This window comes from Camelus ferus, chromosome 10 (assembly GCF_009834535.1).
Source record: "Camelus ferus isolate YT-003-E chromosome 10, BCGSAC_Cfer_1.0, whole genome shotgun sequence".
NCBI classification, from domain to species: domain Eukaryota; kingdom Metazoa; phylum Chordata; class Mammalia; order Artiodactyla; family Camelidae; genus Camelus; species Camelus ferus.
Window position 1 is genome coordinate 52,112,031 of NC_045705.1, and position 23,560 is coordinate 52,135,590.

The 23,560-nt window shown below is 45.0% G+C and overlaps 2 protein-coding genes across 6 annotated transcripts in view; one reads left to right on the forward strand and one right to left on the reverse strand.

The window, feature by feature from the left end:
• Window positions 1-6,303: 6,303 nt before the first annotated feature.
• Window positions 6,304-9,305, reverse strand: ADM (adrenomedullin). 2 transcript variants are annotated; one of them, XM_006191948.3, is made up of 4 exons: window positions 8,449-8,606; window positions 7,886-8,004; window positions 7,584-7,733; window positions 6,304-7,372 (listed from the first exon to the last, which is right to left on the reverse strand). In XM_006191948.3, the coding sequence occupies exons 2-4, from the start codon at window positions 7,981-7,983 to the stop codon at window positions 7,060-7,062; spliced, it is 561 nt and encodes a 186-aa protein (XP_006192010.1). In that variant the 5' UTR covers window positions 7,984-8,004; window positions 8,449-8,606; the 3' UTR covers window positions 6,304-7,059. The 2 variants fall into 2 exon arrangements, with proteins under 2 accessions (XP_006192010.1, XP_032344925.1); XM_032489034.1 differs by lacking the exons at window positions 6,304-7,372; window positions 7,584-7,733; window positions 7,886-8,004 and adding an exon at window positions 8,011-8,347 and having other exon boundaries at window positions 8,449-9,305.
• A 7,943-nt stretch (window positions 9,306-17,248) lies between these two features.
• The window catches only part of SBF2 (SET binding factor 2), a 382,691-nt gene continuing 376,379 nt past the window's right edge, over window positions 17,249-23,560 (forward strand). For 2 of the 4 annotated variants that reach the window (XM_032489035.1, XM_032489037.1), the window contains exon 1: window positions 17,251-17,464. In XM_032489035.1, the coding sequence (XP_032344926.1) occupies window positions 17,410-17,464 (55 nt within the window). In that variant the 5' untranslated portion in view covers window positions 17,251-17,409. Of the gene's footprint in view, window positions 17,465-23,560 lie in introns of all 4 variants that reach the window. The other 2 variants (XM_032489038.1, XM_032489036.1) reach the window with 2 other exon arrangements.

Consider the following 23,560-nt stretch of genomic DNA (forward strand, 5'->3'; position numbering starts at 1 on the left):
TAAATTTAGAATTATTATGTTTAGAATTATTAAGATATAAAATGCAGTCTCAAAAACACAGGAGAAGAATAAAACTTTCTAATAAGAGATATGATTTTTACCTATCAGATGACACTGTATTAGAAGTGTTTTAAGGAGTATAGGAAACTGATATTTACATATTGTTAAAAGTAAAACTGATCATTCCAGAGGTCAGTTTGGCGATATGTATCAGATATTTAACAACAAAAAAGCACATACTCATGGACTCAATAAATTTACTTTTTAAAAATTGAAGTATAGTTGATTTACCATACTACATTAATTTCAGGTATACAACATAGTGATTCAAAATTTTTATAGAGTATGCACCATACAAAGTGATTACAATAATGTCAACAATATTCCCTGTGCTGTACATTACATCCTTGTGACTTATTTTATAACCAGTAGTCTGTACCTCTTAATCCCCTTCATCTATTTTGCCGTCCTCCCTTCCCCCTCCCTTCTGGCAACCACTAGTTTGTTTTCTGTATCTGTTTCTGTTTTGTTACATTTACTTGTTTGTTTTGTTTTTTAGATTCCACCTGTAAGTGAAGACATACAGTATTTGTCTTTCTCTGTCTTACTTATTTCATTTAGCATAATACCCTCTAGGTCCATCCATGCTGTTGCAAATGGCAAGATTTCATCCTTATTTATGGCTGAACAATATTCTATCGTATATATATCCCACATCTTCCTTACCTATTCATCTGTCCATGGACTTAGATATCTTCCATATCTTGGCTATTGTAAATAATGCTGCAATGAACATAAGGGTACATATGTCTTTTTCAACTCGTGTTTTTGTTTTCTTTGAATAAATACCTAGGAGTGGAATTGCTGGATCATTTGGTAGTTCTCTTTTAATTTTTTGAGGAGCCTCCCTAGTGTTTTCCATAGTGGGTGTACCAATTTACATTCCTACCAATGTGAAATTAGGGTTCCCGTTTCTCTGCATCCTCACCCATGCTTGTTATGGATTGTCTTTTTGATGATAGCAATTCTGACAAGTGTGAGGTGATATCACGTTGTAGTTTTGACTTCCATTTCCCTGACAATGAGTGGTGTTGAGCATCTTTTCAGTGTACTTGTTGGCCAATTGCATGTCTTCTTTGGAAAAATGCCTATTCAGATCCTCTGACCATTTATTAATCAGACTGTTTGTATATTAACCCCTTAATAAATGCATCATTTGCACATATCTTGTCCCATTTTCATTTTCTTGATAGTTTCCCATGCTGTCCAAAAGCATTTTAGTTTGATGTGGTCCCATTTGTTTATTTTTGCTTTTGTTGCCTTTGCCTGATGAGACAGATTCAAAAAAATATTGCTAAGACCAACATAAAAGAGCATCCTGCCTATGTTTCCTTCTAGAAGTTTTATGGTTTCAGGTCTTACATTTAGAAACACATTTAGAAAAAATATATTTTGAGTTTATTTTTGCATGTGGGGTGAAAAAATGGTTTCAATAATTTTCCTTCTAAGAATTTATCTTTAAAACAATAAAATTACCCTAAGATGAATACACAAAGATGTTTAATCAGGCATTTTTCATGGCAAAAATGTAGGGAGGAGAATTTTAATATCCAATAGCAGAGGAATGGTATTTGATTATGATAATTTCATATGAGGAAATATCATGCAGGTAATAAAAATGATATGGTACAGATTTATTTACTGACATGGAAAGATGTCCCAAATGCACCGATGAGGGAAAAAAAAAAAGTCAGGTTGCAGACCAACCTGATCTCACTTTTTGAAAGTTGTGTGACCCATTAGGGAAAGTTCAAATGACAAACAAATAAATGAAGATGTGCAAAAATTCAGTAGTAATAGGTAATGGAAGTTAAAACAATGGTGTCATAATACTTTATACCTTTTAGGATGGGAAACAAATAGATCCACACAGAGTTTGGCAAGGACATGGGCAAGTGGGAACACTCAGGCACTGCTGGTGGGAATACAAACTGGCGTAGGCATTCTGGAAAGCAATCTCAGAATTTAGTGTCATCGGTCTGTAGAAGCATTTTGATGCCATTTCTAGATATATAACCTCAAGATATTCTCATTCAGAGATATAAGAGGACATGAAACAGGATGTTCATCTGTACATTATACATGGCAAAGGGGTGCTGGAGGCAACCCAAGCATCCCTCATTCAGAGACAAAAAAAAAAAAAATGTGGTAGATGCATACTACTCCATAATATGCAGCAGTAAGAGGAAATAATCTACTTGGATAATTATTTTTTTAAGTATCCAGGAAAATTTTTAACACCACATATTTGTATGTCAAAAACATGTCACAAAGCAACAGCACAGCCTTTAAAGGATTATACACATATCATAAGTACAGCTATCAAACATGTTAAAGACAGTTCCCACGAAAGAGGTGGGAAAGGGTATGGGAATTAAAGGAGAAAAAATAAAATAATTAAAATAAAACAAGAGAGAAGCCTTGCATAGACTGATAATGACAATTTGCCTTAAACTGAGGAGTATGTTTAATTAAGCTCTGCACTTGTTCAATTTTTTAAAAGTATATATATATATATATATATGTATAATGTATAAAAATATCTAAAAGGGTAAACACTAAAATATTAATAGTGGTATGAAAGGTGAATCTTTTTCTTTTTTCTACACTGAATAAATATTGTATAATCAGTAAATAATAAGTAACAAGCATTTTTTATGTCTCACAAACTCATCTTAATACTCAGAACTACTTCCTTGCTTTTGGATAAATGTACAATAACCTACTAAATTCAGCTGCCTGTGTGGTCACAGTCATTTTATTGTTTTTCCAGAACGTTCCAAAATAACTCTGGAACAAGACCAGTGGGACCACCAGATAGATATCTAGCCTCACCCTTCTTCCCATGCAAATGAAGACCAAGCCTCCAATCCAGCTTTGGCAGAAAACTCTGTAGGACTCAGGGTAGCAAGGCCCTCGCCTTCTTGGCTGGGGAGAAGAGGGGGAGCACTCATAACTCTGTCAGTCAGCTCACTTAGCCTCTGAAAAGCTAGCTTGGGCTGCAGCTGCCAAAGACAAAGGCTCCACCTCAAGGGTGGAAACTCTATTTGCAGCTTTGTAGACACAGGTGTTCTTCCAGGCGACTCAAGTCCTGCAGTGTGAGGCTGGGTTTGGCCAGGAATAGCCCCGAAGGCCATTCCCTCAGGAGCCAGCTCTTGAGGCCTTCAGTGTATGTTCTAACTATATTTGGCAATGAAAACCAAAGAGGTCAGTGGCTTAGCCCGGGGAGGGGGAGGGGAGATTATTCCTGATTTATAATCCCTGCTTCAAAACAGGTCCAAGAATTTAAAAACTCATTTCATTTATTTATTTTATACTCACTGAGCATGCCGCTGAAACAGTTCTGGTTTCCCGTCCTACCAGCCTCATGTAAATCCTTCAGAACCACAGGTGTAAATCACCTACCCATGCCATCCTTGTATTAGAGGACATCTGGGGACATCTGGCTTGAGAATCCAAATGTTAAAATTATCCCACCTTACTCTCTATGTCTTCACAGCATCAAAATAGCCTGTGGCACTTGAGTGCAAAGCCAGGCTCCAGCCCTTATTACTCACTGTGTGACCTTGACTAAGTTACTTTATGTCTCTGAGGTTCAGCTTCCTTATCCACAAACAGACATAATAACACCTACTCTACAAGGCTGCTGTAAGAATTAAATGAGATAAGGTATAGAAAGTGGCTAGGAGAATGTCTGATAGAAAACAGGTGCTAAAAAAAGAATCCGTTTCCATTCCTCCCCATCACTCCCTTCCAGCCTTAGCTGTTCAGCCAAGGTGTTGGCTTTTCAAGAAATTGCTTGGTACATTGTGTCTGATTATACATGGATGGTACCATTCCCACAGCCAGCAACAGTAGCTAAAGATAAAAGCTGCGCCTACTCCTCAGCCGCCGACAGGTCGAATCAGCTCACAAATGACTCATCACTGTTGATAAACGATGTGTTCTTGGCATTAAGAGGCCTTATCCTGACAGGCTTTGACACCTTATGAAAAAAATCCAGAAGGACGGTTGAATGGCTCACAGAGAAAGTCCCCAGAGTTTAATGGTGATCTTCAGTCAATTCTGAACTTGTACCAGACTGGTCTTAGGAGGGTCTCTTGTCTTTTTGGACATATCTTCAATCAGAGTTTTCAGTTGGGAAGGACTCCAGCTGAGCAGCTGCCTCTTTTATCTCAGAGCTGAACCATCTACCTCACTTGCCTTGGATTCCCTGAAGGGAGTCATAAGACTCCCTGGGTAGAAGGCTAGACGCCCATTCCCTGCTCAGAACAGCCCTAAGCTAGTGCCCAAACTGCCTTTGGCAGCTTTGTCTGCTGGCTGAAATGCTTCCAGGGTGAGGTTTGGCTGAAGGGCTCTGTGGCTATGGGACAAACCTTGGCTCAAGGGAAAGGGTGAGTATTTAATCCCGAGCCACTGTCTGCAAGGCTGAAGTGTTCGCGGTTTTTTGTAGCCCCTTCAGACCACCCAAAACCACTCACTGGCACAGAAATCCCATAACTGGAATTTTCACTTTTTCATTCATACATTCCCTGTACCTTGTGCACCTGGCACAGAGTCCCTCTAAGGGAATATTTACTAAAAGGCCCTAGAGGACAGGATGGTCTGTTGCTGCATTTGTAACCCCTTGAATTCTGATGAACCTCACAAAACTATTATGATCAAATAGGACAATGAATTGTATGAAGATTGACACTGTCGTCAGGCCACATGCCCAAAATTGAAGCCTTGGGAAGTCTTGAGGAAATTCCATGCAATAGGATCTACTTTCTTTGAAACTGAAACTGCTTTAGAAGCAGGTTGCCTCTGGACCGCAGACCTAGGACCTATCTCCTTCAGTTTCACGCAGGCTTTTTCTCAAAGGAACTATCCTAGCCCTTTAGAAGGGGCCTTGTAGTGTGCAGTTGATGCAAAACGGCCCAGGAGGAGGTAGGCTGCACTGAAAACCTTTCCATTATCCAAACTCACCCTCAGATTTTTGTCACCAGGAAGATTTCTGGGATCATCTGTAGGCACCAACATTTCAGTCATGCTTTGAAGTCAAAAGGCCAAGGAACCTTTCTAGAAAGGACAAGCAGTTGGACTCCATCCTGGGTCTTCAGGATTTCGGTTGAGACAAATGGGGCAGGGAAATCACTTCCAGGGTCCCTTCCCGTATCCTCCCCTTCTGTCCTGACTGTTCCCAGATCCCCTGCTCTTCTAGTCATTCACTGGGGCTTAGTGCCCCGCTTCTGTCACCAGGACTGGGGTCAACCGTCTAAGATGATAAGGCATAAATTTATGCAAGGAGAAGGAAGAAAGAAGGGAGAGAAAGGAAGACTGGAGAGAAGTGGAGAAAAAAATGAAAAAGGCTTGGGAAGGAGGAAGGAAGTGGAGAGCGGCAAGGGGAGGCGGAACAATGAAGGTCTCATGAAGGTCTCAGGCCGTCGCAGGCGCACGGTTCCGGCGGCACGTCCGTCCCGGCTGCCTCCGGCCAGCAGCTGCACGCTGCTCAGCGTGTGGGCGCTGAGTCACGATCCCAGAACAGGGAGCCGCCGTGCAGGTCTAGGGGGGGCCGGCCCTGGTTGGCATCTGCAAACTGTTTTTTTCTTTCCTCTTTCATTAAGGCTGTGTGCTGACTCCCACGTAGGAGGACTTATTAAACCGCACGTACTGCCTGACGGCCCGCAGGCGGGTCCGAGGCGGCCGGCTGGGGGCGCCGCAGCATCGTTTATGAGCCCGCAGGCCCGCTGGGGCACGGGGCTGGAAAGGACCGGGGTTGCTGGCCCGGCGGCTGGTTTCCCGGAGGAGTCCCCACATTTTGGTGGAGTCGCTTCTAACTTAAGCACTGCTGCAGCCAGGGGAACCTCCTCACCTTGAAGGCATCCGAGACCACCCTAACTCTCCGAGGTGCGCTTTTGCGCAGAATTCCGTGAGCAACTCCATTAAATCTGAGACTCTGTTGCGCAATCTGTAGAGTCCAGGCTCGCTTCCCCACTTGGGCTCATCCTACCCCATGCGGCCCGGCCGCCACGCGAGGCTGTGACCTCGAGTATCTCCGCGAAGCCCGGACCCTCACGCAGGACACACGCTCCACACGCCTCACCTGGAGAGAGTTGCTCTGACCGCTCAGCCAGAGCCGAGACTCGCCAGCACCCGCCAGCGCAGCTGTCCTATCTTCCCACGCCAGGCGACTGGACCCCAAGGCTCCCGGGAGGACCAGGACCAGGGGCACCCTCCCTTCCAAGACTCATGACCAGAGAATGAATCAGCACTGGGACAGTTTATTGGTTTGCTGCTTTGCATATCGCCCATTTTATGTAAATAGATTATACAGACATGGTGTTTCCTTCTTCCACAAGAGGCAGTCTCTCAGGCACACACTCTCACACATTCCACGCAGTAAACAACGTTACACCTCGCTGAGACATTCACGTATTAAAATAAAGGGGAGGGGGACAATACAATTGCTTTAAAATGCCCTTAATATAATATATAACGTACAAAAATATCTCCATATTTGAAGTTACAAAAACAAATCTTGACAGCAACAAACTTAAATATTGATAGTTACCTCTGTATATACAACACGCATTGCACTTTTCCTCTCTAGGTTTTGGAAAGTTCAAGTAATAGTGAGGCTTGCGCCCCGGTGGGGTGACACCCCGTCAGAAATCAGTTGGGCACGGCAGTGGCTCAGACCCTTGCCCCTGGGGGTCTCAGCATTTACTTCGCAGTTTCTCCTCTCCATGAGCCTGGCAGACGACACTCCCTTGGATTCCTCTGCACCCTCCTCCCTTCCCGGGGCACCCAGGCCGCACTAGGGTGAAAAGAATATTGCCTCGGAGGAGGAGGGTCTCCTGCAAAGCCGGGACTCGCCGCTGGACGGTGCCTCCGGGACTCTCGGACAATCAGGGCTGTCTCAGCTCGGTTCCCATTCGCTGAAGGGCTCGGCTCGGGGAAGCCCTCTGCCCCGGGAGGCGCAGGCGGGATGCATGCGCGACTGTTCGCTGCTGCCACCTAAATCTTAAGGAGGGAGGCGAGCACTTGCGCCCGGGAGGCCGAGGCCCCTCGTGCCTGTGGCTCCGGGGACAACAGAGTGCCGCCCAGGTTGGCCTCGGGCAGGGATCGTCGGCGCCGGCGGCCATAGCCCTGGGGGCTGATCTTGCTCCTGGGAGCGACGCCGTCCTTGTCCTTGTCCGTGAACTGGTAGATCTGGTGCGCCAACTTCTGCACCGTGCACGTTCCGAAGCGACATCCAAAGCCCCGCAGGCCCTGGAAGTTGTTCATACTCGGGCGGTAGCGCTTGACTCGGATGCGGGCGGCGTCCGGACTGCGGGAGAAGGGAAGGCAGGCAACGTGAGACTCCCATCAAGCAGGTCTTTGGCCCCAGCCATCAGGAACGGAGCCGTTCTAGGACCAGAGGGAGCTTGAAATTGCTACCTCTATCTGAACTGCCATACATCCTCCTGATGATCCCCAGGGCCAAGGCAGTGGAGAAGAGCTTCCCCTGCCCATTCCGCAATGGCGCGAGGCATAGTTACCTGGCCTGGGGACTTCGAGAGGCGCCTTTCACATCCTGGGGCCGAACGAGAGTCTGGGCAGGCCCGGCCTTCACGTCGGCGATCCCGGTAGGGTAGCTGCTGGACACCCGAAGTTCCCTTTTTCCACGACTTAGAGCCCACTTATTCCATCTAGAAAACACAAGTTGACAAGATTCGCATTCATCCAGGAGAGGTCCTGGCCCGTCCCTGCTCCTGTTCACTTCTAAACCCTCAGGGATCAATGGCCAGTTCCCCCTGTCTTGCAGGTACCAGGACTGGGGAAGGTGCTGCATGCAACTCACTTCTTTCGGAACTCTGCGGCCACGTCCAGCCGTGCGGTGTCGGCGCCTAGAATGGCGAGCGAGCCCAGGTACATGAGGGCGACGGGAACCAGCTTCATCCCGGAGGTGATGCGCAGACCCTGGGGAAGGAGAGAGAGGAGCCGAGTGTGAGTGCTCCTGCCCGCCGCACCGCCGGGCGGGACACGGAGGTGGGCGAGGGCCCCGGCGCGGGCAGGCTCAGCCCGCGCTCTTCCTGACTCAGACGCTTATCTCCCAGGGGCACAGAGAGGCGCCAGCGGCATTTGCACCCGCCCGGCGGGTGACAAGCCCCGCACGGGAGGCTGCTGCCCCGTGTCAGGCTCCCAGAGGTTCCCCGCTCAACTTCTCGAAATTTGGCTGACGGAGTGGAGGGGACTGAGTCTCTGGAATTCCAGTTGTGTGCACGAGCTGGGCCATGATGTGGGACGCACCCCGCAGAGGACCCTACAAAGTGGATTATATCCCTCACCTACCACTCCCAGTCTCCGGCCTGGGCAGTTCCACCCCCTCTTCCCACTTTAAATCGCCGCGTTCGGGGTGCTTACCTGCTGAGGGGGTGAACTGCCAAGAACTGGGAGAATTAAATCTGAAACGTCGCTCTGGCAGTGGCCAAACCCCGACTCCAAGCTGTGGTGAGAAACCAGAGGTGGCGAGTCTCGAGCTGTTCCGCCTAGTGTCACCAAGAAACCACTGAGTGGTCGGCTCGCGTTCCTCGGCTTTATAAGAAGAGCGCAGGGGGGCGGGGCCTGGGCTGCCCTCGCGCCCTCCCTTTCTTTCCTTGGGCGCGCGCTTCTGCACTCGGGCGCGCGCAGCGCTCGCCTGTGGGGGTGGGGTGGGGGTGGGGAGGTGCGGGGGTCAGGGTAGGGGTCCCTCATGCCCCCTTGGCTCAGAAATGAGCTCCAGGAAATTGGTGCAGGAACTGCCCCAACTCTGACTCTCTGGGCACAGGGTTCAGATCTTAAACTGGGGCTAAGTAGAGCCGGTACAACTTCTTGGGGCCCTTACCCAGGACTTATGCAGCCCACAATGCGAGGTCTCCTGGCACGGAACTATAAGAACCAGAGTTGGGTACCGCGCAGAAGACCCGAACCCGGGACCTCGGAAACTGTGGCCTCGAGTGGACCGCGCCCCCTGCCGGCTCGGCGCCTGACCTGGCCGCGACCCCAGACTCCCGCCGAGCCTCAGGGGCAGGGCACAGAGCGCAGCCGAGAAGAGCAGGGGCTCGCCAGACCCCCGAGAGCGGCCCACACTCCAGTGTTCTGGGATGGACTAGTAAGATTTCGCAAGAGGGGCAGGCTCTGAAAGGCTGATTTGAGAATTGGGATTGGGGGGGGCAGTTATCTGAAGTGTCAGAATTTGTGTGCCTATTTGGAAATAGAGGAATAACCAAAATTAGGACGAAGAATATCGTTTCGTTTTTTCCTCCTTGTAATCCAATTATGCCTTATAAGGTTACAACCTGAGAGTTTGCCTAGCTGCCCTCGGAGCCTCCATTCACCCCTTGTAAACGTGAGGATTTACTGCCAGGGAGCACACTAATGCTTCACGTATGTTAATCGCTTTACAGTTTACAAAGCATGGCCAGCCACATCCTGATCTCCTTTGATCCTCACATCTACCCTTGAGTTAGGCGAGGAAGGTAACATCAGTTTTCTACTCGGTGAGATGAGAAAACTAAAGTTCAGAGGAGGAAGCATTTACCTAAAGTCACACCAAAGGTGGTAAGCAGCAGAGTCCTAGCTCAGCCCAGAAAGCAAGCATGGCTGACTGGATGGGGCGCGTCGTGGATTTTTCTAGGCTAGGGTCATCCTCTCGTCAAGGGGGAGAGAAGAGTCCTAGCCCCCGCCCAAGGATTTATGCCTGTTCATGATGAATCACCCCCAAGCACGTTTGTCACTCGTGTACACTCTTCCATCACTGCTTTTTGACTTCACTTTCTTACTTAATTTTGGAGGCCAAACCGGCGAGGGAACTCAGCCCCTTGGAGCTCCCTACTTCTGACAGGAGGGTCTCTGGTGTCCTATCACCCACTACCCTGGATGCAGGTCGTAGACTGTGAAACGGAGGGCGGGGGACCATTGAAATTCTGAGGACCAGCTTCTAGTCCTCATTTTATGGCATTCGCTGTGTGAACGTAGGCAAGTCACGTCCCCACTCTATTTTCCCCATCTATAACGTGTCCCCAGCAGATCTCTAAGCTTCCTACCTGCTATGCCATGCTGATTCGGAGACCTAGTGCACAGGCGGCTGGCTTGGGGCGCGCGGACCTTGCCTGCCCTGGGCCTCGCGTTGCCAGCTCAGCCGCCCTTTCACTCCCAGGAATGATGGGTGGACATTGCACCTGGGGAAGGAATGGCCGCACCGACGTTATTATTTTCAGGATTCTTTCCTGAGAAAACCACCTGAGCGGACCTGAGTTCCAGCTGAGGGCGGGGGACAGATACCTAGCTCTGGCTTGGGCTCTGGTAAGGGCTGGAGACGCCGAGGAGGGATGCAGCGCAGCGTCTGGGCTGGGTTCCGGCGCCTGGCTGGCCGCAGGGTAGGTGCTGCAGCAAACGGGGTCTGGCGGCTAGTCGGCCCGCGCAAAACCCAGCAGGTATTACTGAGCGCCTGCTCTGTTTCCAGGAGCCTCCCCAGCCTCACTATTCTATTTTGCTCGCTAGTCACCCATATCTTACGGCTTCCTTTCAGTTCGTCCCCTGCGAGTCAGGCTCTCCGCGGCGACCCTGTTCAGGACAGGCTGTCTGTCAGTCTTGTCCAAGGATGCGACCTACTCTTCTCCAGCCTCCAGCTGGGTTCACGCCAAGACAGGTTTTTACTTTCATTTCCCCGGCGCGCGCCTCCGACTGCTAGGGAGGTCAAGGACAGCTGGGCGCCGGCCTGCAGCCAGGGAAGGTCCCGTGGTCTGGACTCGTTCCTTCCAGTTCCCACCAGCCCTGGGGGGTTTGGTCTGCAGAGGACTCTTCAGCTCTACCTTGTGGCCTCCTCTCTTGTCCTTTAGTAGAGACCTGATTCCGTGGGGGGTAGGGGGTGCTGTGGGGGCGGGGAAGGGGACTGAGGACTGAGCTCTCGCTCTGGCTGCAGGACTGTGAGGCGTGCTGTTGGTGCAGACTTCGGTTTGAACTACTGGAGGCTTCAACAAGCAAACCCAGCCCGGGAGTGGAGACTCGGCTCTCCTCTGCCCGGTTCCAGCGCCTACGCGGTAGCGGCGGTGCCAGGATTTCTCACCTGAGAGCCTCGGCATGCTCCTTATCAGCCCAGGTGCTCCTTGTACCTCTAGCATTCAGAAGACTGACGCTTGAGAACTCCGTCAATTCTTTCCTTAAGTAAAGTCCTGGGTTGGCAGCTCGGGATTTTCCTAGAACACCTATCTTGGAAAGTGTGTATGTGTGCGCGGGCGCGTGTGTTTGCGTGGGTGGGCGACAGGGGCCAGAGTGTTCCCCAAAGCGTTGTGGAGTATAAGAAGAAAAAAGATATAAAATATGCCAGCTGTTGGCATCTATTTTTTCCCGTGGAACCTCGAGTTCGTTTACGTAATCATTGTTGAAGGAAAAAAAATCAGTAGAGTGTGTTCTTGGTTAAACCTATATCTAGAAGGAAACAGCGCAGCTGGAGTTCTGCTTCTGGTGATCTGTTAACGTGGAGTTTCATCCATCCAAGCTGCAGAGATTGTAGATGAAAATTGAGTACAAGGAAGGAAGGAAGGAAGTGAAGGAAGAAACATCTTTAAAATCTCACTGGCAAGAAAAGCGAAAGAAACAAAAGAAATACCTTCTAGTTAATGAAGATCCACTTTTTTGTGTGCCTAAGAATTTTTAAAGGGTCAGATTGTAAATAAACCCCCAAAGCATCGTAATAAATGTGTGTATCCTGACATCATACATACAGACATACAAATATGCTAAAGCCTTGTTGTGTAATGGTGTCTCAATTTCTTCCTACATTCTAACTGAATTATTTTTAGGCCCTAAATCCAAGCCTTATTCTTAGTAATGTTTGGCATTGTAAGAAATTTGTGGTGGTGTTTTTTCAGCTAACACTGTGGACACAATCCCTAAAGCCAGAGTGACCACACTCAGGTCATGAAGAAAAGTAATGAAAAACAATAAACAATATTAATATTAATAAGAATAATTAAACTTAAGGGGTTAAGTGCATTGGATAGTTACCTCTGGTGTGTCTTTTTTCAAACAGGAAATTTTATAATTCATTTATTATTCATATAGTTCAAAATGCCTCTCCTAAACTGAAGGCTTGTTTACAAAGATTATTTGAAAACAAGTTTCAAGAAGCATCCTGGAGTCATAACACCAAGTGCTTTAAAGAAAGGACCCAATCAGCCTTTTGGACTTAGTCACTCACAGGGAGAAGTAAAGCAGCATATAAAGGTCAGGGCTTTTTTTTTTTTTTTTTTTTAATTTCTGACTTCTCTGAGGAGCTAATAAGATGTAGACCCTTTCTAGAAAAATGCACATGTATGTAAACCAATTTAAGTGTAAAACAAGCATACAGTTTCAGGAGGTTGACCAAGTAAAGAATGCTGACACAGAATAAAATGCACTGTTTCTATAGCATTAATTTATGAGTTGTGGAGGCCAGGAGGGCAGTTAACCTTTCTCTTTTTTGGGCATAAAATTTTCCAATGCATCAGTATAAAGAAAAGCAATGCTTTTCCTGCCTCCTTTTTGTGCTCCCACACAAAACAGGTGAACAGAAATAATCAGTCCTCTTATATGATAAAGCCAAAAGACAGACTTCCCTGAAGCTTAAAGGACAGATGAAAGAGAACGTGGAGAAGATGGTTAATGTGTAGAAGCTTCTTTTACTAACAGCTATAACAGAATAACATGAAGTTACTTCAAGAAAAATTTACTACTGATGGCACAATGAATGGCATTAATAAGTGGAGTATAAAAGAGATGATTAGATCATTTGGGGGTCATCCCTAGAGAATAAGAATGGGCTTAATGAGAGCAACCATCATGCTACCTGCTTCCAGGTGGGGATACTGTACTTATCAGATTAGAACCATTAGAGTGAAGCAATTCTTATGCATGGGCCTATGGGATTTGAAAGTTTATTCATTCCTTCAACAAATATTTACTGAGCAAATATTATGTGCCTGGATCTGTACTAAGTGCTGGGCATACAGTAATCATCAATGCAAACATCATTCTTGCCCTCAGTGAGCTTACAGCATAGAGGGTGGCCAAACATAAATAAACCCTCACAGGAATACATGATTATAAACTGTGGTTAGTGTTCTGAAGAAAAAGCAAGATTAGAGGGATCCAATGTCTCAAATGGAGGGAACAGCTTGTGCAAATGCTCAGAGATGAGAAAGAGCCTGGTACATTAGAGAAAATGAAAGGTGGCCAGTGTGGCTGAAATGTATTGAGTGAGGGAGAAGAGAGGCATGAAATGAGATTAAAGAGGTTATCAGAGAGTAAATAGAACCCTTTGGTATATGATGACGATTTTGCACTTTATTCATAAGAAGGGAAGCCATTGACAGATTTGAAGATGGGAAAAACATAATCTGATATACATTTAAAAGATCATTTTGGCTATTGAATGTGGTGGATGGATTAAGGAGGAGCAAGAAGGGAAGCAGCGCAGTGGTGGTGCCCTGGAGAGATTGGAGAGGGCCTCTGCCTCCTATAATCTCAGTTAATTCACTACACACACACACACACACACACACACAGAGTCCACCCTAAGCTACACCAACAGAGCTGACTTCATGGACAGGCACCCTGTTAGTCACACGGAGCCCCATACTAAATGCTCTGCTTCTTGCTGTTTTGAAATTCTTAGTAATTTTTGAAAAGAGAGAGGATCCTACATTTTCATTTTGCTCTGGGCTCTGCCAATTATGTAGCCAGTCCCATTCACCAAATAAAGATGCAATCTAAGTAAAAGCAGCCTGCAATCTCTCATGGCATTTATTTATGCTGAAGCTGCTAACGTCAGGGATACTTCGTATCAATGTCAAGATTCAGCTATTCATATAGTCACATATATGAAAGCAACTGCAGGACAATTTCTATCAGTCATCTCTGAAGCCTCCTTTCTGTATTCCAAACACAGCCCCAAGGTAAAAACATGTGTTTCCCATACAGATTTAATTTGAAGACAGGGTTCATAACCCACTTTTTGTCCCAAAGTTTTACCTAGATGGAAAATCTGGAACCACCAACGAATTTGGGAAACCAGTTAGGAAGCTATTACAGTAGTTAAGGTGGGAGGTGACAGTGGCTCAGACTAGTTGGGTGGCAGTGAGGGTAGGGGCAGAAGTGTACATATTTGGGAAGTAGGATCAATAGGACTGAGTAATGAATGTGAGGCTGAGAGAGAGGCAGGTGTCAAGGGTAACATCATTCAGTTTGGGCAACCTAGTGGAGGGAGACGTGGCAACGGATCAGGGAATTTCCTACCACAGCTGCTTAGTTTCCTTTTTTACTGGTTGATAGAGACTATTTGAAGGGGCCCCATCCCTGACTGCAGACACTTGGTCAAGCCGAACTCTGATATTGCCTCTCTGGACTGTAGCGGCTAACCACAGGATGCACTTGAAATGACTGTGCAGAGCAGCCACTTACTCTACGATAGCCGACTGTAGGAACAGCAGGCTGATAATCCTTGCTCACTAGTAATCAGCTCCTTTTTTGTCTTCTAAAGCATAAAAGAAAGGCATCTGCTGTATACACATCATCATTGTGCCACATAGTCTTCCTCCCTTCCTGCTCCTGCCAGCCTTCAGTTAAACAAATCTGGATTTGCCCTACTCCCTCACTCTTTGGTAAAAGGTGATGGTGGTTATCTCAGGGGATAGTCTGGCCTTCAGCCAATATCAGTAATCAAGCTGCCTTGTCAGGGCTTATCAGTTTCAGCAGACTGGCAGCTGTTGATTGGGAAACAAAGCACAGTTCCAGTGTATGCTAAATATGCTCACCTGGGGTAAGTCAAAATCCATGTGCTACAAAACACCCATTTGCAAATGGTCTGCCAGCCTACTTATGACCTAACAGATGGAATATGCCTAAAAGGAAACAGCATTTGATTCAAGGTTTGAAAACAGCTAAGCTTTGATTTAAAAAAAAAAGTTAAAATAATTTAAACCAACACTTGTGAATGAATAAAAAAAAAACACATTTAAAAAGTAGACTGGGACCCCCTACCTTATGTCATATATAAAAATTAATTCAAAATGGGTCAATGGCCTAAAATAAGAGTAAATTATGAAATGCTTAGAAGAAAACGTAGGAGTAAATCTTCATGACCTCAGATTTGGCAATGGATTCTTTTATCCGACATGAAAGCACAAGAAACAAAAGAAAAAACAGATAAATTTGACTTACTATGGTATATACATACAATGGAATATTATTTCAGCCATGAATAAGAATGAAGTACTGTTATATGCTACAACGTGGATGAACCTTAAAAACATTACACTAAATGAAAGAACTCAGACACAGAAGGTCACATATTGTATGATTGTATTTATGCCAAATATCCATACTAGGTAAGTCCATAGAGACAAAACAGCAAATTGGTAGTTATCAGAGGTTGGGGGAGGGGGAAACAGGAGTGACAGCTTTATGGGTGTGGGGTTTTCTTTTGGGTGATGAAAATATTTTGGAACTAGATAGAGGTGGTTGCACAACACTGTGAATGTACTCAATACCACTGAACTGTATACTTTAAAATTGTTCATTTTATGATATGTGAATTGCACCTTAATTAAAAAAAGAAAAATGGGAAAGGAACATGATAGTTGCCTTAAAAATCAGAAAAGCTATCATATGAAGATAGATTTTTTTTTTCTGGGTATTTCCATAGAGCAAAATTGGGGGTAGTTACAAGACAACTCTGACATAATAAGGAAGAATGTTCTAACAATAGGGTTAATAAACATTGCAATGGGCTGCCTCCCAAGGAAGTAAGATTCCTCTTTACTGAAAGTGATCAAATTGGGTGACGAGCTCCCAAGGAAATTATAGAGAGGAATCTTACAAGAGGTGTGACTGAAGCTTTTTCAGTTTGGTTATTTCCAAGATCAGTCTGCTATCTTCCCTCCTCCCCTGCAACTAGGCTGATTCTGTTTGACCATAGCAATTTGCAAATGAACTCCTAAAGTATTACTTCCTGGGAGTTTCAGTTCTTCTAGTGCAGCCCAACCCTCTCAATCTGTAGGTGAAGAAAGTTCCACACAGAAAGAGGAAATGATCTATGAGAGCACATTTTCGGGAACTGAGACAGCAAATCTCTGGACTCCCAGTTCAAGAGTTCGAGACATCGTGCACTTCTCTCCACGAAGATGATCACATTTGCAAACCAGGGAGATTCCCAAAACTACTTGTAACATATTCTGCTATTAAAACTTCATGAGATACTGACAGAGGACAAAGCAAGCTCATCTGGTGCCTCACTAGCCAAATTCGAAACGACCAATAAGAGGTGTAGCAAAAAAAAAAAAAAAACAAAAACAAAAAAAGAAAGAAAGAAAAAAAAAAGGCCACCTAGATAATTCCTAGATTGGATGATGAGATCCACTAATTGATTTTATTGCATTGTTTGAGCAGGGAAGCTGGAAGTCACCACCTGCTCCTGCTGCAAGAGCTATGGGACCGCAGTAAGGGGCGAAAGCCTAGGCGGGAAGGACTTCCTTGAGAGAGAGACAAGCCTTCTCCCACGGACTCTGTTGGAGCCGGCAGTTCAGGAGGATCCCGGGGATGCCGCGTTCTTCGGTGGAATCCAGCTTCCTCAGGCGCTCCAGGGGAAGCCCAGGTCAACCGCCCCCAGCCCACCCAGGAATGAAGCACGAGGCGCCTCTGAAGATTGCGCAAAAGCCTCTCCCTCCTCCGCCTGTTCGGTGGCATGTTCCTAAAATTCCCATCTGCACAACATAAACAGGAAACGTGCAGCAAAAGGCCTGGCGGTGCAAATTCCATGCTTCCAGCCGAGGGCGGGAGAATCTCGTCTTGGCGCGGGGGAGGGGAAGCAGCAAACTTGCCAGGGGACCCCCTCAACCATCCCTGTCTCGTCTGCCCAGATCCAGAAAGAGTGGAGAAGGCGGAAGGAAGGACACCCTGCTTTAGGAAAAACAGGGAAAGGGGAGGGGGGCCGCGAAGGGGCAGCCAGGCATCAAAGTGAACCACCCCGAGCCGCTGTGGTGGCGGCGCGTGGCGGAGAATACGGCGGGTCGCCCATTCCCCAAAGCCGGCAGTCGCAACTGCCCGCGGAGGGTGGGGGTGGGGGTGGGGGTGGGCTCTCCGCCCCCGCTGGGGTCAAGGAGCCAGCGCGGGTGGGGGCGGGGCAGGAGCGGGCGCTAAGTGCGGCGCAGGCGCAGTGCGCGCCTCGGTTGTCAAACATGGCTGAAGTGCCGCCGCTGCCGCTACTGCTGCTGCAGGGAAAATGCTGAGCCCTCCCGGGCCCGGTGGGCGGCGGCGGCGAGGGCGGCGACGGGCACCCGCTTCCCGGGCGCGGCGGCGGCGGCGGCCATGGCCCGGCTGGCCGACTACTTCATTGTAGTAGGCTACGACCACGAGAAGCCAGGTAAGGGTGTGGGGCGGGCGCCGCCCCCGGGCCTCCCCGCCTCCGCCCCCCGGCTGCCGTCCAGTGGCTTCTGCGGGGCCGGACGTCTCGGCCGGGAGGTGGGGAGGGCCCGGCTGAGCCCGGGCAGAGCCGGCGCTCCAGCGTCCGGCCTTCTTGGCCGGGCAGGGCCTCGCGGTGGGCGTGAGGGACCGGCACGAGGGGCGGGGGAGTGGGGGAGGCCGCGTCTGCGGGGCCCGGGGCGGCCCAGCTGAGTCAGTTGGGGCAAGTCTGGGTTCCGCGACCCTCGCTTTCGAGGGGGTCGGGTACCAGGGGCAGCGCCCTGGGGCCGGTAGGTTGGGCCAGGACCTTAGGGCTGGGAGGGTGGGAGCCAACTGTGATGAGTTCCTCGGGGATAAACTTCTTTCCAGCATCCTGAGTGAGTAACGAGTGACGCAGGGGGCTGTCCTCTCCAAAAGGAAGTGCTCAGAGTCCGGTGCTACTTCACTCCTGCTGGTGATGGGGATCTGTAGTCACCGTCCCAGTGAACGCGTGGTACCGGGGAAGGGGAAAGAATCCTTGACCTTATACACGTTTTTAGGAAATACTCCCTGTTCTTTCAGGACAGATGTGACGGTCATTTCAGAATGAATCTGAACACTATCTTTTAAGTAAGGACAGTCAACAAGGTGATCTTGTTCACTTTAATGTGTGTTTTAAGTGTTCTTTCAGTTCGTCAGAAAATTTTCCTCATAATCTGGCAGATGTATTGCATTTTAATTTAATTGATTGATTTCCACAACTTAAAAGGAATCAGGATTTATGCACGTTTATTTTTATATTTATATTCCTTTGTGTTACTGTATAGCTAAGCATAATGTAATAGGTTGAGCTGGGGAAGCACATCTATTTCAGGGTAATTCTGGTCGCACATTTGCAAGGAATTTTAGATATCAGCTAGACAGTCCCTTCATTTTTCAGAGGAGATGCTGAGATTGTGTTTTGCTGATGGTTACAGCCATTTATAGCCTCAAAATACCATTGTTCTACCCACTCTTGGTCGACTGCCCCTTTCACTATTCCTTTCCTAATAACTTCCTTTAGCGGGAACCTTTTATATTCTTTAGTCTCTCACTCCTCTTTACTTAATCGAAGTTAACTGTTAGAAGAGGTTGGACTATATTTAAAGTGTCTTCTGGCTCTGTCACCCGGAAAAGGGGAAATAAGAATTACCTCGGTTCTTAGTCACCGGAAACAAAAATTTTTGACGAGAGACAAAAAGCGTGATATACGGAAGATTTTTATTAGTGAAGTAAAAAAAAAAAAAATACTGAAAGATAGTACACTCCTGAGAACTGGGAGTGGGCTAATCCAAGAGGAAAAATGGCACCGTTCCTTTGTTTTTCATGTTTATATAGCCTGATTTCATGATTGATCGGTTGATTGATTGACAACTCAGGTTCCCTGTGCTCCAGCATGCCCATCCCCTTTTGGGCCTGTTCATTCCGTCAAGTTATACCAGGTACCCCTCCCACGCGCAGCTGCAGCACTTTGGTTTTAACTGGCTTCTTTTACCGGCCCTCATTTAGAGAAAGTAAACATTTCTGGAGTCCCTTTTCTTGAATGCAGACACACTGCCATTTTCTGGATTGTTCCTTTCCTCTTCCTCTCCCCCTGCCCAGTGCTCATTTCTAACTAACTACCTATCAGCTCCGAAATTTTATTTCCTAGTAATTTTGCATAGTCTGCTATCTCTTTCTTACCGAGATGAACAATATGGAGAATCATGGTTTGTTTTTTTAACATTATTTAATTTTTAGCGACATTTTCCCCCCTCACATTAAAAAAACTGAAACAATCACAAACTTGCAGAAAACTTGCAAGTACAGTACAAGGAACTTTTTTTCTTCCTGAACCATTTGAGAGGAAGCTGCTGACCTGATGCCCTATTACCCCAGAATGCTGTAGTTTCTTTTTTTCTCTACAAACAAGTATTTTCCCCTACATAATCAGAATACAGTCATCAAAATCGGGAAATTAACACTGACGTAGTACCCCATCTAGTTCTCAGACTGGTTCAATTTCTACTGATTGTGCCGTTGATCTTTTCAATGGCAAAAGGATTCAGTTCAGGCTTATGTATTGTATTTATTTGTCATTGGGCCATCCCATCACAGGTGAGGCAAGCTCTTGGATGGCTTTTGAGTTCATCTGAGGAATCGTGCTGATCTTCAGGAGTTTGCTGCTTGCTTGCCTGTTCTTGATGGCAATGAATTTCATTGTTTTCATTTACTTTCATGATGTTTTTGGCCATGTGCTGCATGACTTCTTCAATCTGAAATGATTCCTTCATCTTCTCTTGACTTTCATAACCTTAATCCTAAGGAGGATTATAGGGCTGTTATTTTGTGGAATGCTGCTCATTTGGGATTATCTCTTCTTATGATTAGATACATATATGTTATGTATTTGGGCAGGAATATCACAGAAGTGATGGTCATTGCATCCTATTTGGTGTACAATTTCAGTTTGTCCCAATGGTGATTTTCACTTTGATTACTTGGTATAAGCAATATCTGCCAGGCTTCTTCACTCTAAATTTTATATCTAATAGCTAATTAACAAATGGTGTTTGTGAGTACTACCTTGAAACTATGTAAATATCTTGTTCATCAAACTTTTAATGTATTCCTTTATACATTTATATCTGTGCGGACTCATAGTTTTCTTTTTTTTTTTAATGGATTATATTCTGTTACTATTTATTTTTTTGTTCAAATTGTTTCTAATTTGGCCAGCAAAGGCCCATTCAAGCTGGCTTCTGTGACCTTATGACATGTCCCCACCGTTCTTTGAGCATGTCTTTACTTTTTGTCATAAGAAGATGTTCTAGGCTTATATTGTACTGTCCCTGCCTTAGCCCTGAAATCAGCCATTTCTCTAGGGAGAACTGGATCCTTTTAGTGGATAATGACATTTAGAAGCTAAGATCTCAGTGCTTGTGTGTTTATTCCTGTTATTGTTACTGCTTCCAAGCCTTAGGGGATGGAGCTGGGGAATATTTGTATACACCTATATTTATCCATGTATATTGAAAATTATGAGCTTACATCAGCATCTCTAATTTCATTCCAACACTCCGGGGTCCATTCTAATTTTTTCCTTTTTCATATTCATAATACTGTTCTCTGACAGTGAGAAATCTATCTTCTGTTATCCTTAATATATTTACTTTGTTCAGTCTCCCTCCATTTAACCAGTCTTTCATCTTTGCTACCATCTCCTCCTTTCCTGGATGCCTTCTTCTCTCTGCTGGATTCAGATTCTTCATTCTGTCTCTCCTACTCCCTACCTTTTTTAGTACCTAACAGCCCATACCAGGATTCCCTGATACAAGGATACCATCCTCAACCTGCTCGGGGTCTGGCTTGCCATGTCAGCTTCCCTGCTGTTTGTGGATATGCTTCTCACCCCAGTTAGACTCTGACACCTGACATTGGGCTGCTTTAGTGTGAAGAAAGATGTCCTCCTCACTCCCTTCACACCCAGTGCCCCATGCCAGGTTGCCTGTCTTTTTGACACCCTCCTTGCTGTGCTTGGGATTTTGTCTGAACTCATTTGGCCATTCCTCCCGACATGGACTTCCACCTTGGTTCACTTGGGCTCTGACAACTCTCACCCCACCCCAGGGCTACAGTGACTACTCTCCATCCCATGGCAGGGAAAGGGAAGATTGTTTTTAAGTAACAAAATCCAGAAGCTTTTATAAATTGTAGAATCTTTATAGTGAGATGCATCTTTTTTTTAAAACTTGGGATAATTTTTCTTTAGTCATTTGTTGAAGTATAATTTACTTCAATGCAATAAAATTCACTTTTTTAACTGAACAGTTCAATAAGCTTTGACAGATGTATACATAAGTGTACCACTACCACTGGTCAAGATACAGATATAGAACACTTCCCTCCAAAATGGTTCTCTGAGCCCCTTTGCAGTCAGTTATCTCCCTAACCTCTAGCAATCACTGATCTGTTTTCTGTCCTTATGTTTTTGTTTCTTCTAGAATGTCTTATAATGGAATTATATAGTTTTTCATGTCTGGCTTTTTTCACTTAGAAAAATATGTTTGAGACTTATCCATCTTGTATGTATTGTCAGTTCCTTTTTATTGCCGAGTATAATACAGTTTATCTATTTACCAGTGGGTGGACATTCAAGTTTCTAGTTTTTGGCCATTATGAACAAAGTTATTCTGAACGTTTGCATACAGATCTTTGAAAGTTCACATGGTTTCATTTCTCCTGGGTAGCTACTGAGGAGAGTTGCTGAGTCATATTATCAGTGTCTGTTTAACTTAATATGGAACTGCCAAACTGTTTTCCAAGTTCTCTGTGCCATTTTGCTTACCAGCAATGTATGAGTGTTAATCCTTTAAATTTTATGTATATTATTTTTAAAATTTAGCCATTTTAGTGGATGTATAGTGATATCTCATTGTGGTTTCAATTTTCATTTTCCTGGTGGCTAATGATGTTGAGCATCTTTTCATGTGCCTTTTGCATTTGAATTTTTTTTGTAAAGAGTATGATCAATTTTTTTTTAAATTGGATCATTTGTTTGGTTTCTTATTGAGTTTCTTTAGAATTATATAAATACAAGTTTTTGTCAGGTGTTTTGCAAATATTTTCCTCCAATCTGTGACTTGTCCTTTCATTTTCTTGACAATAGGTTTTGAAGAGCAGATGTTTTAATTTGAATCACTTTTTTAAACATCTGAATAATTTTGTATCTTGAGTTGTATCCTTTGAGTAGCCCCTTTTTTGTAAAACCTTCTGTAAAAACTTACTAGAAGAAAGTCCACTAAATCTATGTACTTGTTAGAATTACAGGTGAAGAATAAACCAAATTGATTCTGCAAACCTTTATTATAAAGCTTTCTTCAGGAGTTAGTATGATTTTATTACCTACATCTGTCTCAAAGCTAGTATTATGATAATAATATGATACTGGTATGTTCTGTGTCTAATTCCAGATTGTTCCTGGAATTATTGGTTCAACATACTAAACTATTTTTGTTCCTAAAATATCTTTTCAGTTAATGATACTTTTTATTTTTAGTTGATTTTTTTTCGTATTTGTATTTTAAAGTTGAAAGGGAAAAAACCTTGTTTTTTGAAAAATTACTTTTACAAACTGGAAAAAATAGTTAATACATGCTATTTGAATTGTATGCAAGGAGGAGTGCTTGACATAGTGTTTAATAAAGATGTATTGAATGAATACACAATTGCTGAACATCTGGGAAATACAAAAGGATATAAGGAAGGAGGCTGGGAGATGAGTATGCTTATAAAGGGTAACGGGGGATTTTCGTGGTAGTGAACTGTTTTGTATCTTTACTGGGTAATGGATACATAAACCTACATATATGATACAATTGCATAAAACTAAATACACAAACACACAAACACAAATGAGCTGCAGTAAAATGGAGAATCTGAATAAGAAAGTAGATCAGATTAACGTCAATATCCTGGTGTTGATATTGTACTACAATTTTGCAAGTTGTAATTGGGAGAACTGGGTGAAGAGAAATGGGTATCTGTATTATTTCTCGCAGTTACCTCAAAATAAAAAGTTTAATTTAAATAATGCTATGAGGAAGATAAAAAGATACTCAGAGTAGCCTTATTTTTTCCAAACATTGGTGTCAGAAGGAAAGGTTATTCTATAAAATTCCAGAAAAACATAATCTTCCGTTGCTAAATTATTATACCTTGTGGATATATTAATAATGGGTATTATAACAACTTCATCATTCACTTTATTATTGGATATTTAACTTGTTTCTGGTTTTGTGCTCTTCTGGATAGTACTGTCATGCTGAGGAGAACATAGCTTGAAAATCACTGATTTTTATGACAGTTTGATTTTGATAATTTGAAATTTGACTTTATTTTCCTGACTTTGCATATGTCCTGTGACACAATAATTAAGAAACTTCATTTGTCCTAGTAGGTGAAGTTACTTAGCCAACTATCTTTATTTTACTTACAGTTTTTACTTTCTTGTATTTTTACTGAGGTTTGTGCAAGAAGAACTGAAAATGACCACATAGGT